The sequence below is a fragment of the Argopecten irradians genome, chromosome 5 (assembly GCF_041381155.1).
Source record: "Argopecten irradians isolate NY chromosome 5, Ai_NY, whole genome shotgun sequence".
In the NCBI taxonomy this organism is placed as follows: domain Eukaryota; kingdom Metazoa; phylum Mollusca; class Bivalvia; order Pectinida; family Pectinidae; genus Argopecten; species Argopecten irradians.
Window position 1 is genome coordinate 11373353 of NC_091138.1, and position 18077 is coordinate 11391429.

The window sequence follows — 18077 nt, forward strand, 5'->3', positions numbered from 1 at the left end:
CAACTGCAAAGGTCACCTTTACTAAAAATATACTGTTTTGGCAAATGTTGATTTCCAGATTCTGGCCCCATCTCCACGAAGTTTGAAACTGGTCAGGTTTATGTGTAGGTCATTATTTTTCGGTGTAGGTCATTATTTTTCGAAATTGTGGCTTTCTCTCATAGTTAAGCGAAATCCATTTGACTGTATAAAGGGAAACAACTCAAGAAAATATTAAAACCTTTATTATTAAATACAAAAAGCAAGCACACGCATGGAGAGTATACACTAATTATTAATATATAAATAACCTTCCTGTTCTCTCCATCCATATTGACATATACTGTAAGTAATCTTAGTCACAAAGTGTTAACACAACCAGATAAAAATAACTACGTACATCAAATATCTGATCTTGAGATTCCTCTTGCCCTGATCACGAGGACACTCCTACAGAAATGTCCTTCACCTCTTCTGTATGAGCATGTAGACATGGAGATATTTACTGACTGGAGTCTTGACTTTGTGCATAAGGTCATCCAGAGAGACGAAAACAACAAACACATCTAACCTGTATGAACATCCTCACACAAATAAAAGGTCAACATAGTTGCAGAGATCAGTAAAATGTTGTAAATGTATTTGTTCTGACTTCTCAATACTTTATATGCGAGCATACTGAAATGATTTAGAAAATTTCTACTATGAACAAGATTACAACCACATATAGTGAAATTGATTTTTGTGGTCTAATTTTTTCAAGTTTATATTCTATACCTACATATGTGTTATACTGGGTGCACATATGAAAGTGTGCATTACATGTATATCTGCATGAAACAAACACATTTGTACTGACAATGCTAGTGTAGTTAATAAATAACATTAAAATTAGTTCAAAGTTTGATATACATACATATACCCACACTTAACAAAAAAACACAGGTCTATCACATAAACAGTTTTAAATGATCACTATTGAGGAATAAAACAACAATAAACAAAACATATTGGAATGATATACATATGAATGTAGTTATAAGGTTTTACATAATCATGGCACTTAAACTAACTTCAGTCTCTCACGAGGTAACCTACCAACACCATCAGTTGTCAAAGCAACATAAGTAGTGGCTTCTATTTCTAAATAAAGAAGACTGGAACAATAATTAGTGTCACCATAATGTACAAAAGAGTTTAAAATCACAACTTACCACTCATTTTGATATCAAGCAGACCTAAGGAAACACGTATTGTGTAAAAAGTTTTAATCACCGAGCTGATTTGCATATGGCAATATATGAAGTGGAATTTATTACATTAGATTTACCAAACACAAGTCAGGTAAATTACTTTATGATAAAAATAATTAAAGAGTTATTCATCCACAAAAAAAACTTTATAATAGAGAAAGAAATTTTGACTTTTGATACTCTAATAGCAAATTAATGCTACTTCACATGCTAAAAACACCTAAATTATTTGAATTTTTACCCATTTATTTGAAATTTCAGTACATACACTGCCATACAATGCAGTATTAGAGAGTATATATTTATACATGAACATGTAATTCACAGGGGCTTCGTGTCAAAGATATAAGAGTAATTACATATGGACATTGGGTTTGAAATGGTGCCAAGCCCCCATGAATCTTGGTTACAGCATCCTAACTATAAACATTTGTAATGTAACAACATGGAATGATTGTTGGTCAACAGTGTGTGTTTGATGGATGATAAAGATGCATGTTTGGACTACAATATGCTGTTCAATAAATATACCCATACTATGAAAATTTTCAAAAAGAAACATGATTTAGGATGATTAGGTAGAGACCAACTTAATGAATGACACATTATACAAACTACAAATAAATCCTGCAAATGAATTTAAATGGTAGAAGTGAATTTTTCAAATGACTTATTTAAGGTGCATCTTTATAGACTTGTTGAATTCAAACGTTTATAAATTAAGACATTCTAAGGGAGGGGTAACTGGTACTTACTTGGTACGAGCTGTAAATTTAGTGACGGTTACATGAAAAAAACAACGGACAGACAGGCTTGTGTAAATTACATCTTTGATAGAGAGGCTGATGAGCGATGAACAAATCTTTGACAGAGAGGCTGAAGAGTGATGTGTTTATGGATTTCCACTATCTGTTGTACAGATTTGATAACTAAGCATGCATAGATGATATTACAATCCTATTTATTTTATACATATTTTGTGACAATTCTTCAAAACATAACACCTTGTAATCCACTATACCCTCAAGTCATTGTATGAATGTAATTCATACTCAACTTCATATAACAAAAATAACCCCAGGTACATATCCCTCAAAATACTTCATAATGAACCAAACAAACGTATTATTACTAAATAAATTCTATAAACTCTATATAACTGATATATATACACCTTCATTTTTTCCAACTACACAGCCAATGTTATCGGACTTATCAGAGTTATCTCCCTTCATTTGTCACAAATTTCGTGTTATACAAAGTATATTGCATTAATTCGGTTGTCCAGTTATATCTCTGTTGATGTTAAATTTCTTTCCTTTATCACTGTAAACCCTGAAAGTCTCCAATATAACAAAACTTAATTTCCTTTAAAGATCTTTGTAATAAAGAATTTAAAAATAACTTTAAATGTTGAATTAGTCCAAACAAAATTGATGATGCCTGTAAAATATTGAGGATTCCACAACAAATCTCAGAACATTGAGGGCACATTTTTGCCCATTTTTCATTAGTTCTGAAAAATACCTCACTGAATTTGTTTGCTAATTTGAAAGAAACTTTCAGACATGAAAGGTAAAATTTTACTTCTCATAAGGCACAGAGTATTAAATCAAATAAATAAGCCAGATTTTGTTAACTCAAAAAGCAGTAATTTCACTGAGAAAAAGTATTTTTACATCCCATATTATCCTGATTGTAGAAGTTATCTCCCTTCCCTAAGACCATTCCCAGTGGTTTTCTAGAAATATAACAAGGAATTTCAAAAAACTTTGAAATGGATTATTCGTTAAAATGATATGTAACTGAGAAACCTTTAAGTACTACAAACATTAATCTATACTCGCACACACATAGTATTCTTTAAGCCTACTCATAGAGCACACCATTGAGACTTAGACTCTATATGCTACTGTATTGCAGAGCTCACCTTACCAGCTAAATACAAAGAGCCTTCACCACTGCAACAAATTCCTAATTTCAGGATTCTGATATACACAGTAGTTATATCTAATCTGTGAATCTCAACATTTCAACTGAAAATATCTATCAGCTAATAGACAGGGGCAACACCTAGCCAATCAAAAAAATACAGTAGGCTCCACTCAACCAACTTGGTCAAACACACACCTTGCAATCATTAGAATAGTTAACAAACCTTAAAAGTGACATGTATACCGGTATAGTAGTAATTGAAAAAATTCACATCATTGTGATTCAAGCAATATCAATGAAAAAGAAACTTTATAGGGCATTCATGTTTAGAATTTTGCTCTTTAGGTTAGATAAAGAGATTTTAACAGAACAGAGACAGACATATGGAATTCTTCTTGATATACACAATTGATAGCAGTCTACAGAACAAGGTTTTAACTGTATATCACAGATATGTTTGTCACTAATGAGTAACACTACCATGAGTTACACATCAGAAATACGAAACAATGAAATCAAGACATTTCATATTAATTTTACAAGGTTTTAGCTGATAAACTTAAATTCTGAAAAGATCCTGATATACGTCTAATCTGTTCCTACAATGTCCACTTTCAAAACTGAAAGTTTAACAAGACAATGTATCAGAACTTCGGAAATTCATTCCACACTACAAAAGGTAATAGCTAGATGTTTTTTGTATCACCATACATATACTGTATTATATACACATAATACATTATGATCCATCAGAGCTACTCTCCTCCGATTCACTCTGTCAGTCTGACGTCAGTAGAACATCAGTAAAACAAAGGGAAGTAACTGACAGAGGGAAACAAAGGCACATTACAGTACCTTTGATTCACAAATAAGCACCATAATCTTATTTAGGTACTAAATTATGATTCATATGCCTTCATAATATAATTCTGAAAATATATAATGTTTTAATGATGAACACATTTAATCTCTCTCATATATATCCAAGTAATAAAGCTGTAAAATAATGTGGCTAAAACAGCTTCATTGAACTTATGGAATGTTACTGAAATTTACTTGGAACAAATATGCCACTTGTTTTTATCCTGCAATTAAACAAGTAACAAGAATTTTATTGTCCAAAAACCTTCTTTTAAGATGGTTTTAGCCACTAGGTATGAAGATCTCTGATCCCCTTATATTGACATTAAATATATAAATGTATAACCAGTTAGTCTACTTATCTAGTGTATGTACTATAACAGGTTCTTCTACATTCAGGAACATGTACAGTAGACAAAACATCAAATACCTTGTCCATTTCAGGAAATAGGGAACTGATAAAACCAGAACAAACATAGATTTTTGATTGATTCAAAGAATTTATAATGACATTGGTAGCTAGCATTCACCCTTGCAGAACATCTACATGGATACTGCTAACAGGAATGTTTCTATCAGGTCAAAATATAGGTTTCTTCTGATTTATCATTTAACCTTTAAATATGTTTAATTCAGTTATGAGACAATCAGGCTGGATATCCACAATAAACATGCCTGAATGAGCTACACTTCCCTGAAGCACTCAGAACTCCAGAGCATACCCTAAGTCTATTGCAACCAAATACGAACTACACAGCACATCAAAGTGCTGACATCCTCAATCCCATTCTAATCCAACTCACATTTCTTTGTAACTAATAAACACAGAAAGCTTGGTTATCTTGTAACTAGATAAAATTTCCTTTGTATCTCAAATTATTTTATAACACTTTCAATTTCATCTCAAGACAATATTATTGTTATGAAACATGTTTGTTGTAGTCATCCTAGCTAATAAATGTAATCAGTAAATGTATTTGCTTCCTGTCGTTGATTTTTCTAATGATGGCATCACTTCCTCGACGCTGGGCTGAAGTTTCCTGTAGTCACTTGTTTTGGGTCTTCTTTGTCTCCGTCCACTTCTGCCTTCAATAATGAACGCCACAATCTGAAAGGTGAAAAATCTGACATGTTGTATATGACCGCTGATTGTAGTATGATAGAGTACCTTGAGAAAATGTCTTGAGAAAATGTTGTTTTCATGATAAACATAAATTAGTTTTGTCAAGTGATAACATGAAAATGATATTTTTTGAACACCATGAAATAAAACACAATACAACTATATCATATGGTAAATAATAGAAATCAATTAATTACACAAAACATTTAATTGATTAAATATATTTTTCATATTGATATACAGCAGCATTTTAAAATATGTTTATATGTAAATATCCTTCATACCTGATATCTAAACATATATAAATTAGATGTATTATTTTGTGAAAAGGAAGCAATATTAAAGGTATCAGAATTGGACAGTTTTCCTGATTCATGTACATATAATACCTAAATATTTGTCATAATTCCCTGACTCTATCTACAGTATTTGGATATCTCTGCCACAATTCCCTGACTCTATATACAGTATTTGCATATCTTTGTCATAATTTCCTGACTCTATCTACAGTATTTAGATATCTCTGCCATAATTCCCCGACACTATCTACAGTATTTAGAAATCTCTGCCATAATTCCCTGACACTATCTACAGTATTTAGAAATCTCTGCCATAATTCCCTGACTCTATCTACAGTATTTAGATATCTCTGCCATAATTCCCTGACTCTATCTACAGTATTTAGATATCTCTGCCATAATTCCCTGACTCTATCTACAGTATTTAGATATCTCTGCCATAATTCCCCGACACTATCTACAGTATTTAGAAATCTCTGCCATAATTCCCTGACACTATCTACAGTATTTAAAAATCTCTGCCATAATTCCCTGACTCTATCTACAGTATTTAGATATCTCTGCCATAATTCCCTGACTCTATCTACAGTATTTAGATATCTCTGCCATAATTCCCTGACTCTATCTACAGTATTTAGATATCTCTGCCATAATTCCCTGACACTAACTACAGTATTTAGATATCTCTGCCATAATTCCCTGACTCTATCTACAGTATTTGGATATCTCTGCCATATTTTCCCGACCCTATCTGCAGTATTTAGATATCTCTGCCATAATTCCCTGACTCTATCTACAATATTTAGATATCTCTGCCATAATTCCCTGACACTAACTACAGTATTTGGATATCTTTGCCATATTTTCCCCGACTCTATCTACAGTATTTGGATATCTCTGCCATATTTTCCCGACTCTATATACAGTATTTAGATATCTCTGCCATAATTCCCTGACACTAACTACAGTATTTGGATATCTCTGCCATATTTTCCCTGACTCTATCTACAGTATTTAGATATTGCTGCCATAATTCCCTGACTCTATATACAGTATTTGGATATCTTTGTCATAATTCCCTGACTCTATCTACAGTATTTAGATATCTTTGCCATAATTCCCTGACTCTATATACAGTATTTGGATATCTCTACCATATTTTCCCCGACCCTATCTACAGTATTTAGATATCTCTGCCATAATTCCCTGACTCTATATACAGTATTTGGATATCTATGTCATAATTCCCTGACTCTATCTACAGTTTTTTTGATATCTTTGCCATAATTCCCCGACTATATATATATATATATAGGGTATTTGGATATGTGTGTAATTATTCCCTAGTATTTGGATATCTGTGTAATTATTCCCTAGTATTTAGATATCTGTGTAATTATTGCCTAGTATTTAGATATTTGTGTAATTATTCAATAGTATTTGGATATCTCTGTAATTATTTCCTAGTATCTAGATATCTTTGAAATTATTCCCTAGTATTTAGATATCTGTGTAATTATTCCCTAGTGTTTAGATATCTGTGTATTTATTCCCTAGTATTTGGATAATTGTGTAATTATTGCCTAGTATTTAGATATCTGTGTAATTATTCCCTAGTATTTAGATATCTGTGTAATTATTCTCTAGTATTTAGATATCTGTGTAATTATTCCCTAGTATTTAGATATCTGTGTAATTATTCCCTAGTATTTAGATATCTGTGTAATTATTCCCTAGTATTTAGATATCTGTGTAATTATTCCCTAGTATTTAGATATCTGTGTAATTATTTCCTAGTATTTGGATATCTGTGAAATTATTCCCTAGTATTTTGATATCTGTGTAATTATCCCCTAGTATTTAGATATCTGTATTATTATTCCCTATTATTTGGATATCCGTGTTATTATTCCCATTATTTGGATATCTGTGTAATTATTCCCTATTATTTAGATATCTGTGTAATTATTCCCTATTATTTAGATATCTGTGTAATTATTCCCTAGTATTTAGATATCTGTGTAATTATTCCCTAGTATTTAGATATCTGTGTAATTATTCCCTATTATTTAGATATCTGTAATTCTTCCCTATTATTTGGATATCTGTGTTATTATTCCCATTATTTGGATATCTGTGTTATTATTCCCTATTATTTAGATATCTGTGTAATTATTCCCATTATTTGGATATCTGTGTTATTATTCCCTATTATTTAGATATCTGTGTAATTATTCCCTATTATTTGGATATCTGTGTAATTATTCCCTATTATTTGGATATCTGTGTAATTATTCCCTATTATTTGGATATCTGTGTTATTATTCCCAATATTTGGATATCTGTGTAATTATTCCCTATTATTTAGATATGTTTAATTATTCCCTATTATTTGGATATCTGTGTTATTATTCCCATTATTTGGATATCTGTGTTATTATTCCCTAGTATTTAGATATCTGTGTAATTATTCCCATTATTTGGATATCTGTGTTATTATTCCCTAGTATTTAGATATCTGTGTAATTATTCCCATTATTTGGATATCTGTGTAATTATTCCCTATTATTTAGATATCTGTGTAATTATTGTAATTATTCCCTATTATTTAGATATCTGTGTAATTATTCCCTATTATTTAGATATCTGTGTAATTATTCCCTATTATTTAGATATCTGTGTAATTATTCCCTATTATTTAGATATCTGTGTAATTATTCCCTATTATTTAGATATCTGTGTAATTATTCCCATTATTTGGATATCTGTGTTATTATTCCCTATTATTTAGATATGTATGATAAATGTGTCACCTTCTGTTTGTTGTGGAACAGTACATAGCCTGCCACATACAAAACAACTGCCGTCAGGAAATACGCAACAAAATGCCCAGACGAAGGTTCATCTTCATCATCTACCACTGAAATATTGAACATACAAATAATTTAATCAGACATAGGATATACACAATTGTATTAATATCAAGATATCATTATTCATCACTAAACTTGTCTTCTGGTCCTGATAAGAGTGGATTTCTGTTATGTTGTAGTGCTGTGTAGGCAGTAATCAAAATAGTGAAAGACTAGGAAGTTCCTATATGAGGCACTTATCTGTCAGAATATCCATATTGACAGCAAATCTTACATGAGGGTCTGAAGACAATGCTAGAAGCCAAAATTTGGAAATAAATGATAAAGCAACATGTAAAAAAATTTAACAACATACATGTACTGTAAATAGATTCAATTTGTTCCTATCTATTGTTTTAAATGCATGAAGAATTTGCCTCACTGATACTACAAAGATATTTTAATCTGTCATTGTACTACACTGTAACGAGGCAGTTCTGACAGACCTTGAAATTCTCTCCATACTATAGGTACAATGAATTACCCATAACCTTCAAACTTTCCTGCTGTAAAACTATTACCTTTTTTCAAAATAACTTTGTAAATCATTTACCTTGATTGTTTGCTACAGGGGATTTGTTCACCGAGTTTTGATTGTTCAAGGGTTGGTTGTCTGAAAAATAATTGAGGAAATATTTCAGTTTAAGTAATTCAGTTTAATACATCCATTACATGTAGGTTTCATTTTCAAAGTTGTCTCCAAGTTCTGGGCATTCTTTCTTGAAAGGATTTGAAAAACATATCGAATCTATTTCTTTTTTCAAAATATTCCTATGTTTCCTACCTTATTATTATTGTTCGAATATTGAGTTTGAACTTTGTCCCTGAAGACTGCAGTAAACATGGTGATTTGAGCATGGAGCAGACATCACCAGTATTTAGACAAGTAAATCTTGTAGACATACAACACATGTACTAGTAATAAAGTTATAATGTCATTATATTAATGTATTCTGTATATGAAAACTGAATTTGGCAAATAAATAAATCATCTTTTGAATCTCAATTCCCTCCAATTTCAAGTATTGTCCTTTGATTTTCAGATAGCTAGGTTCTACTTTGTTCTGATCTTTTTATACAATATAGCAGTTTCAGCAAATACATACATGTGTTAAATGGAGCTCCTACATTCGAGTTAATGCCAACATCACCACCAATATTGATGCTTGATCCTGTGGTTCCTACAATATTCATGTTTGTTCCTATTTCCACCTCGGTATTTGCATTTTTAGCTGTTTCTCCTCGAGTATTCCCTTCACTACCAGTCTCACTAGGCTTTGTCTCAACTCCACCAGTCTCACTAGGCTTTGTCTCCATTCCACCAGTTTCACTAGGCTTTGTCTCCACTCCACCAGTCTCACTAGGCTTTGTCTCCACTCCACCAGTCTCACTAGGCTTTGTCTCCACTCCACCAGTTTCACTAGGCTTTGTCTCCACTTCACCAGTCACACTAGGCTTTGTTTCCACCATTCCACCAGTTTCACTAGGCTTTGTCTCCACTCTCCATCCACCAGTTTCACTAGGCTTTGTCTCCACTCCACCAGTTTCACTAGGCTTTGTCTCCACTTCACCAGTCTCACTAGGCTTTGTCTCAACTCCACCAGTCTCATTTGGCTTTGTCTCCACTCCAACAGTTTCACTAGGCTTTGTCTCAACTCCACCAGTCTCACTAGGCTTTGTCTCCACTCCACCAGTTTCACTAGGCTTTGTCTCCACTCCACCAGTCTCACTAGGCTTTGTCTCCATTCCACCAGTCTCACTCGGCTTTGTCTCGAATCCACCAGTTTCACTAGGCTTTGTTTCCACTCCACCAGTTTCACTAAGCTTTGTCACCACTCCACCAGTTTCAATAGGCTTTGTCTCCACTCCACCTGTCTCACTAGGCTTTGTTTCCATTCCACCAATCTCACTAGGCTTTGTCTCCACTCCACCAATCTCACTAGGCTTTGTCTCCACTCCACCAGTCTCACTAGGCTTTGTCTCCACTCCACCAGTCTCACTAGGCTTTGTTTCCATTCCACCAATCTCACTAGGCTTTGTCTCCACTCCACCAGTCTCACTAGGCTTTGTCTCCATTCCACCAGTCTCACTAGGCTTTGTCTCGAATCCACCAGTCTCACTAGGCTTTGTTTCCACTCCACCAGTTTCACTAGGCTTTGTCTCCACTCCACCAGTCTCACTTGGTTTTGTCACCACTCCACCAGTCTCACTAGGCTTTGTCTCCACTCCACCAGTTTCACTAGGCTTTGTCTCCACTCCACCAGTCTCACTAGGCTTTGTCTCCACTCCACCTGTCTCACTAGGCTTTGTCTCCACTCCACTAGTCTCACTTGGCTTTGTCTCCACTCCACCAGTCTCACTAGGCTTTGTCTCCACTCCACCAGTCTCACTAGGCTTTGTCTCCACTCCACTTATCCCACTTGGCTTTGTCTCCACTCCACTAGTACTTATCCCACTAGGCTTTGTCTCCACTCCACTTATCCCACTAGGCTTTGTCTCCACTCCACTAGTACTTATCCCACTAGGCTTTGTCTCCACTCCACTTATCCCACTAGGCTTTGTCTCCACTACACCGGTCAGAATAGTTTCACCTGTTCCTCCAGTTCCACTTGTAGCAGCTTTCCCACCCATAATAGGTACAGTTATGTTGCTGTCCCCACCACTGTTAGAACTACCAGTCACAGTAGTGTTTACACCAGCAGATCCACCAGCTGTCCCTGCCTCTGTTTTGTGTCCTCCATCAACAATCGTACTTCCCAGACCTAGTTGAATTAAGATACACATACATATATTTTATCTAGAATTGTTCATTATCAAATAATATGTACAGCATACTGATGAAAAGTACATAAGAGTTATTGTTACACCTACAGTAAGTTAAAGGAGTTACGTTCGTTAGGAAGATATATACATATCGTGTATGACTACAAGGCAACAAAATCAAGAAATAATTAAGGTATCAACTGATGTGTAGTCATTATAATTCATTTATTAGATAATAGTTTATGTTTTACTATAGATGTATATTACATTCTCTATACAGTTTAAGTATACTATAATATCTTTTGTATATGTCATGCTTAAATTCATACCAATATTTGTATGACTGATAGGCAAAATGTAATGAAAGTACTGAATTGAAGTCATAATAATATAAATTTGAATTATCTAAAAAAAAAGCCATTATTACTAATATTGACATGATTTGATTCCTAATAAATATTTCATATCACTTTATATATTTGTAATCATTGTACATGAGATTCAATCTTGGCATTATTCAAAATAATCCCTATACATGTTTAATGTACACAATTTTAGTGTCTTATGTTGGTATTTTTCTGCAATTCCCTGAATTGTTCTACATAGCTACAAAGTAAGCCATCAAATACTTTTTAGGTATATGATATATTATATATTTATAATAACTGTTTGTTGTAAATAGGGACTGATTTCTTTAACCAAAAGAACTGTGTGGATTTCTAATCAGAAAAGTATTTATTCCATTTTTGGCTCAAGTCTAGTCTAGTATAAATGGAAAAAAAAATTAAAATCAAAATCAGATTTAATAACAAGAAGCCCAGAGGGCCTGTATCGCTCACCTGGTTTGTAATGCCAAGTAATATTCTGAATACAGGTTCATTGTATCTTTTCTGAAGGAATTTTAAGATTTACCTCTAATTCCCCTATTGGGCCCCGCCCCTTCTGCCCCCAGGGAGTCAGAGCCAAAATTTATACAAATTCTGTTCCTCTTCCACCAAGGATGTTTGTGGCCAAATTTGGTCACAATCCATGCGGAACTCTAGGACAAGTAGCAATTCATAGGATTTACCTCTATTTCCCCTATTGGGCCCCTTCTCCTGCACTCGGGGGGTTAGAGCCAAAATTTATACAAGTTCTGTTCCCCTTCCTCCACTGATGTTTGTGGCTAAATTTGGTTACAATCCATGCAGAACTCTAGGACAAATAACGATTTATAGGATTTACCTCTATTCCCCCTATTGGGCCCCACCCCTCATTCCCCCCAGGGGTCAGAGCCGAAATTTATACAAGTTCTGTTCCCCTTCCACAAGGATGTTTGTGGCCAAATTTGGTCACAACCATGCAGAACTCTAGGACAAGTAGCGATTTATAGGATTTACCTCTATTTCCCCTATTGGGCCACCCCCTCCTGCCCCTGGGGGGTCTGAGCCAAAATTTAAAGTTCTGTTCCCTTCCCCCAAGGATGTTGTGCAATTTTCAACCATGCAGAACTCTAGGACAAGTAGCATTTATAGGATTTACCTCTATTTTTCTATTGGGCCCCGCCCCTCCTGCCCGGGGGTCAGAGCAAATTTATACAAGTTCTTTCCCCTTCCCCCAAGGATGTTTGTTGGCCAATTTTTGTCACAACCCATGCAGAACTCTAGGACAAGTAGTGATTTATAGGATTTACCTCTATTTCCCCTAATGAACCCCATCCCTCCTGCCCCTGGGGGGTCTGAGCCAAAATTTGTACAAGTTCTGTTCCCCTTCCCCCAAGGATGTTTGTGGTCAATTTTTGTTACAACCCATGCAGAACTCTAGGACAAGTAGCAATTTATAGGATTTACCTCTATTTTTTCTATTGGGCCCCGCCCCTCCTGCCCCCGGGGGGTCAGAGTAAAAATTTATACAAGTTCTGTTCCCCTTCCCTCAAGGATGTTTGTGGCAAAGTTTGGTTACAATCCATGCAGAACTCTAGGACAAGTAGCAATTTATAGGATTAACCTCTATTTCCCCTATTGGGCCCCGCCCCTCCTCTGCCCCCACGGGGTCAGAGCCAAAATTTATACAAGTTCTGGTCCCCTTCCCCCAAGGATGTTTGTGGCCAATTTTTGGTTACAATCCATGCAGAACTCTATGACTAGAAGCGATTTAAAGAAAATGTTGACGGACAGACGGACGGACAGACGGACGGACGAACTGACGGACGCCGCACCACCTTCGGGCCAGGTGAGCTAAAAATGGTTCACAATTATGATACAATGCAATATATTAAACACCTTAATAATTTCAACAATTTTAAGAAATCTGATCATATACATGCCTGCTGTTTTGTTTTCCCTTCCACTTGGCTTGGTACTATCCACCATTATAGATCCTGCGACTGGTTTTGCTTCTGTACCTGTGGCTATAAAAAAACATACCTGGTTAATAAAATAACAACAAATACATAATCATTCATATTGAAAATTCATATACAACTTCGTGAAACAAAACAAACAATAAAGAAAAATGGGAAAATTAATAAATTTATTGCAACCTATTACCTTAACTAGGTTGCTTTTTTGCCACAGAAAATTCATATCTTCAGCTGCATTTTGTTTTTTTAAATTTACATTCTAAATTCTTGAAGAACATATTATACATGTTTATGATCCATGAACATTATAGGAAAACTGCTGATGTAAAGTTTGATCAATATAAGAATAAATTATATTTTTTAATGTGTACATGAAGCTTGAATGAAATTGATGAAGGATAAGGATTTGTTGTTTGGGGTTTTATGTCATTATATGTAGTGTTTGAAAAATTGGGTCAATCACTGGTGACCAAGTACAGTGGGGTGTTCTCTGAAATCTAACATATTTATCAACAATAGGTAGGTGTTGTTTTAGGAAACAATGGGAAGGTAATTATATACTGTTTCATATAAGCTGTCTTTAATTTCACCTGTAAAGTCACCTTTACCTTTATTTCAGTATCAAGTTTTCAAGTTTTTTATTTACCAAATGCAATACAACATATAGCTAAAACATATACATAAATACATAATACAATGATCATTGTTATGTTTCAAGATTGACTATTATATCAGTAAGATATACTACTGCAGCTTAATGAGAACTTTCCTTTTTTCTGTTGCCTGGATCAAATATTTCCTCAGCAAATCTGAGCTTTTTACATCTTAATATGAGAATAACATAATTTAATACACTTGGGTGTTTTTGTTAATATGCTTTTATAAACTTTTTACCTACATTATGTAATTCAGACAGAATAAGCAGCTAGGATATAGTAATACACATGCATTTCATCTTCTACATCATTTTTGTCACAAACAGTGCAAAGTCTATCGCCTCTAGGAATGGCGTTATAACGGCCTGATTCAATCAATTTGCAGATAATGAGCTTGCATGCGATATTTACTCAATATTTGTTAAGTTTCAGAATTCAAAAGTTTCTTTCAATAAAATTGGATTTCAAAGTTAATAACAAGATGTTTGAAAATTTCACATTTAGAAGAAGAAATATCAAATGCGCAATGCATGCAGTTCCTGAATAAATATATATAATACAAGTGCTGTGAATACACTTTCAAAAAGAGTTTTTCATTATCTACATTCTGGGCAATCTAAATATTGTTGATATTGTTGAATTGCATTGTATCATAGTATTCTGTATTGACACAGGAGTTCTCCAGAGCTACATTCTTAGCCAACTTTCATTTCTTGTGACCGTAAATAGTTGATTTCTTTTATCCCATAGACATATACCTTTAGTATTTGGTTAGAAAATGAGATATCATAAAAGTTTGAATTAATTTTGTCGAAAATTTTGACCTGTTGATTATATTTTGAATTGAAGCTGACGCAAACACACATATATGATGTTTTTTAAACATTGGTAATAACACCTTGAAAGTATCATTCGTTTTTAATGCTCTGTATGTATTTTAGATACAAAGTATTTTTAGAATTCACTGAATTCTGTAAAAATTACTTAATGAAATTAGATTGAAGACTGTTACTTGGAGTCTTATATGTAACCATATTTACTCTAATGCACATTATAGATGTAAATATAATGTTGCAATACTGGTCCATATGTTGCAGTTGTAGGTCTTGTAATTATCAAAATGTTGCAAACTTTTGTTGCTCAGAATACCAACTTAACATTTTTCTGATTTTTTTTCTGTTTAAGGATTATGGTACATATACCAATTTGTATCTAGTAATAATGTTTGATCGAAGATCAACCATAGGAAAGAAATTTATATGTTATTTCTAACTGACAACAGTTGAATCATTGGGTGCTCTTTTGCTATAATGAAATACATTTACATATAAATCATGCCAATCTAGAAATACCATCTTAGGATAATAAAGTAGGAAAATTATATAATTGTGATAAATAATGTATCCTAATACAAATTTTAAAATATGTTGTACGTTCTGTTAACTTAAAAAATGTCAGTCAAGTACAATTAATTTTGGAAATCATATATATGACATATATACACTTTCTCTTTTGAAGGCAATTAATGCAGATACTACATGTACTATATATGTATGTAAAGGTCCATTATAAGTCACCTATGAAATAAATATGTTGAAAAAAATCACGTTTCAATAGGCTAAGGGCTTATATTGTTTCAAACTTTTAATCAAATTGGTGTTACACTAAGTTGAAATAAGATCATTCTATTTTGGATTTTTTTTTTTATATATTACTGGATGGGAAAGTTACTTCCACGTGAATTTAGTTTAAAAGGATTTTATTTGATTTTAGTGTCAATCTATTGAATCTTTAATGAATTGATACCAGAGGTTTTAGATGTATCATGAAAATTCTTGAAATAAATCATCATGAATTTAATTTTATTTCATTCATAAATTCTACATATTATATTTTCATATATATTCACAAAACATTTATCATGTATATTGGGTTCTGATACTAATTCTGAACACTTTTTGAAATAAAAAATAATGTATGATAATCAATATACATATAGATAAGTATCAAAAGGTAACTTTTACAGGTAAATTTACTTGTTGGCATTGGTTGGGACTCCTTTTTAGGAAAAAGACTATAACTATACTGTCACAACAAACTATCCTGCAGGTAAATCCAAAATGTTGGCGTTCAGAGATACACCCCGTACATATACAATGTAGTTCAGTGGTAGAGCATTGGCTAGTGTTCAAAGGTCCCAGGTTCTAATCCCAGTCTGGTCACTTCATTTATGTTCTCCTTTCCTGATACAAAATTGGCATCCAATTAAAAAAAACACACTGGTGTAAGGGCTCCTACGTCTTTGATGGCGAAGACTTTGAAAAAGGAGGAAGAAACGTAGCAGGATTGGACCAAGTCGATCATCGGTGACCAGGTAGCTCAGCGATAGAGCATTTAGCTATAGTGTTCTGAGCGGCCAGACTGGGATTCAAACCAGGGACCCCCCGAACCCTAGTCGTGTGTTCTACCGTCTCAGCTACCTGGTATTCAGGGTACAATGTATAAATGTGAAAAAATACATGAAAATAATGCACGCTTTCCAATTAGTTTCACTTCAGAAATACAACAAACATATGGGTTTCAAAATGTTTCAAGTAAATGGATCATATGCATTTTATTGTACACATATCTTTAAGACGAATAATAAATTTATGTGTAGCAGGATTGGACTGGATTGATCATCGGTGACCAGGTAGCTCAGTCGGTAGAGCACTCGCCAAGTGTTCGGAGGGTCCCTGGTTCGAAACCCGGTCTTGACGCTTTTCTTCTCTACTGTTACACAAATGTCTGACAGAAGCATTAAATACATTAGATCCAGAAATTGTTTCAAGAACCATATGAAAGCTTAAGTAAATAATATGTTTACAAAATCATTAAGGCTACAGTTAAATAGCTACAAACTAGTTGTATTTGATAACTGCGATGTACAACGTGTACGTAATATCTTTGTAGAAACCCAAAACACTTACAAATGACATGATAATAAAGATACAAATATTTGCAGATCACCAGCTTCCCATCACACAATACACTGCAGTTAACACGTTCTTCTGTATTTAACAGTCGACAAAGTTTGTCCTCTGAATATGATTCCTTTATTTCGTCGTACTTGTTAGGATCCAATTGCATATGACAAGCCTTGTTCTGTACAGTTGTTAACAAGTTACACCAGGAACTTGGGTCATCATTTTGGCAGGTGATATTCTGAAAAGCCAGATCCAGTTTGGTTACTTCCGTGAAAGAAGGAAACGAACAATTATTATACAGGAAATTCTGCATTAATACTTTGCCAAAAGGCGCAGCAAGAGAAATTCCAAGTAAAATAACAGAAATAACAAACGCCACACTGTGAATCATCTTCGCCATCGTGTCAGAAATGCAATCACACAGACGCTTGAATCGTTTATAACAAACGAACCAAACAGGGTGAGTAGATCCGGATTATATTTAAATTGTTCAAACTACCAAAAAGGGGTCGGTAGGCGGAACCTGAGTCTAAGATAGAAATCGCGACTTTTATTTTTTTTCGTAGAAAAGTTGGAAAAAAATAGGATCGGGGGTAAAAAATTAGGGTCGGTCGGGTAACCCTAAACAGACATATTTTTTTTGCCTTAGTTTAATTATGATTCAACCTGTTATTTTTGCATGAATAATATGAATTAGGACAAAGCCTTCTAAGAGAGCAGCCCAGTTATTTGTGTAGAAATTGCATTACTCGACATTTTCTTATTTCTGTTTTCTTATTTTTTTTACTGTAAATGTTGTAAAAAAATGGAGTCTGGGTCGTTTTCGTTTGTTATAGTCATTATTTTAAGTATACATCCTGACAAACCTGTAGTTTTTTTTATACATGCCTGTGAGGGCTTTGTCAAGGCAAGGACGTATATCTCACTTTTCAATCCTTGGCCAAGGCTTGTCTGAAAACAATATAAAACCACCAGGTCCGTCTTTAATT

The 18077-nt window shown here is 33.8% G+C and overlaps 1 protein-coding gene across 2 annotated transcripts; it reads right to left on the minus strand.

Moving 5' to 3' along the window:
- Positions 1-208: 208 nt before the first annotated feature.
- On the minus strand, positions 209-17524 carry LOC138322848 (mucin-22-like). Of its 2 annotated transcripts, XM_069266989.1 has the most exons (8): positions 17092-17524; positions 13431-13514; positions 10888-11124; positions 9886-10725; positions 9469-9786; positions 8916-8975; positions 8264-8370; positions 209-5136 (listed from the first exon to the last, which is right to left on the minus strand). In XM_069266989.1, the coding sequence occupies exons 1-8, from the start codon at positions 17486-17488 to the stop codon at positions 4993-4995; spliced, it is 2187 nt and encodes a 728-aa protein (XP_069123090.1). In that variant the 5' UTR covers positions 17489-17524; the 3' UTR covers positions 209-4992. The 2 variants fall into 2 exon arrangements, with proteins under 2 accessions (XP_069123090.1, XP_069123088.1); XM_069266987.1 differs by having other exon boundaries at positions 9886-11124.
- Positions 17525-18077: the final 553 nt, after the last annotated feature.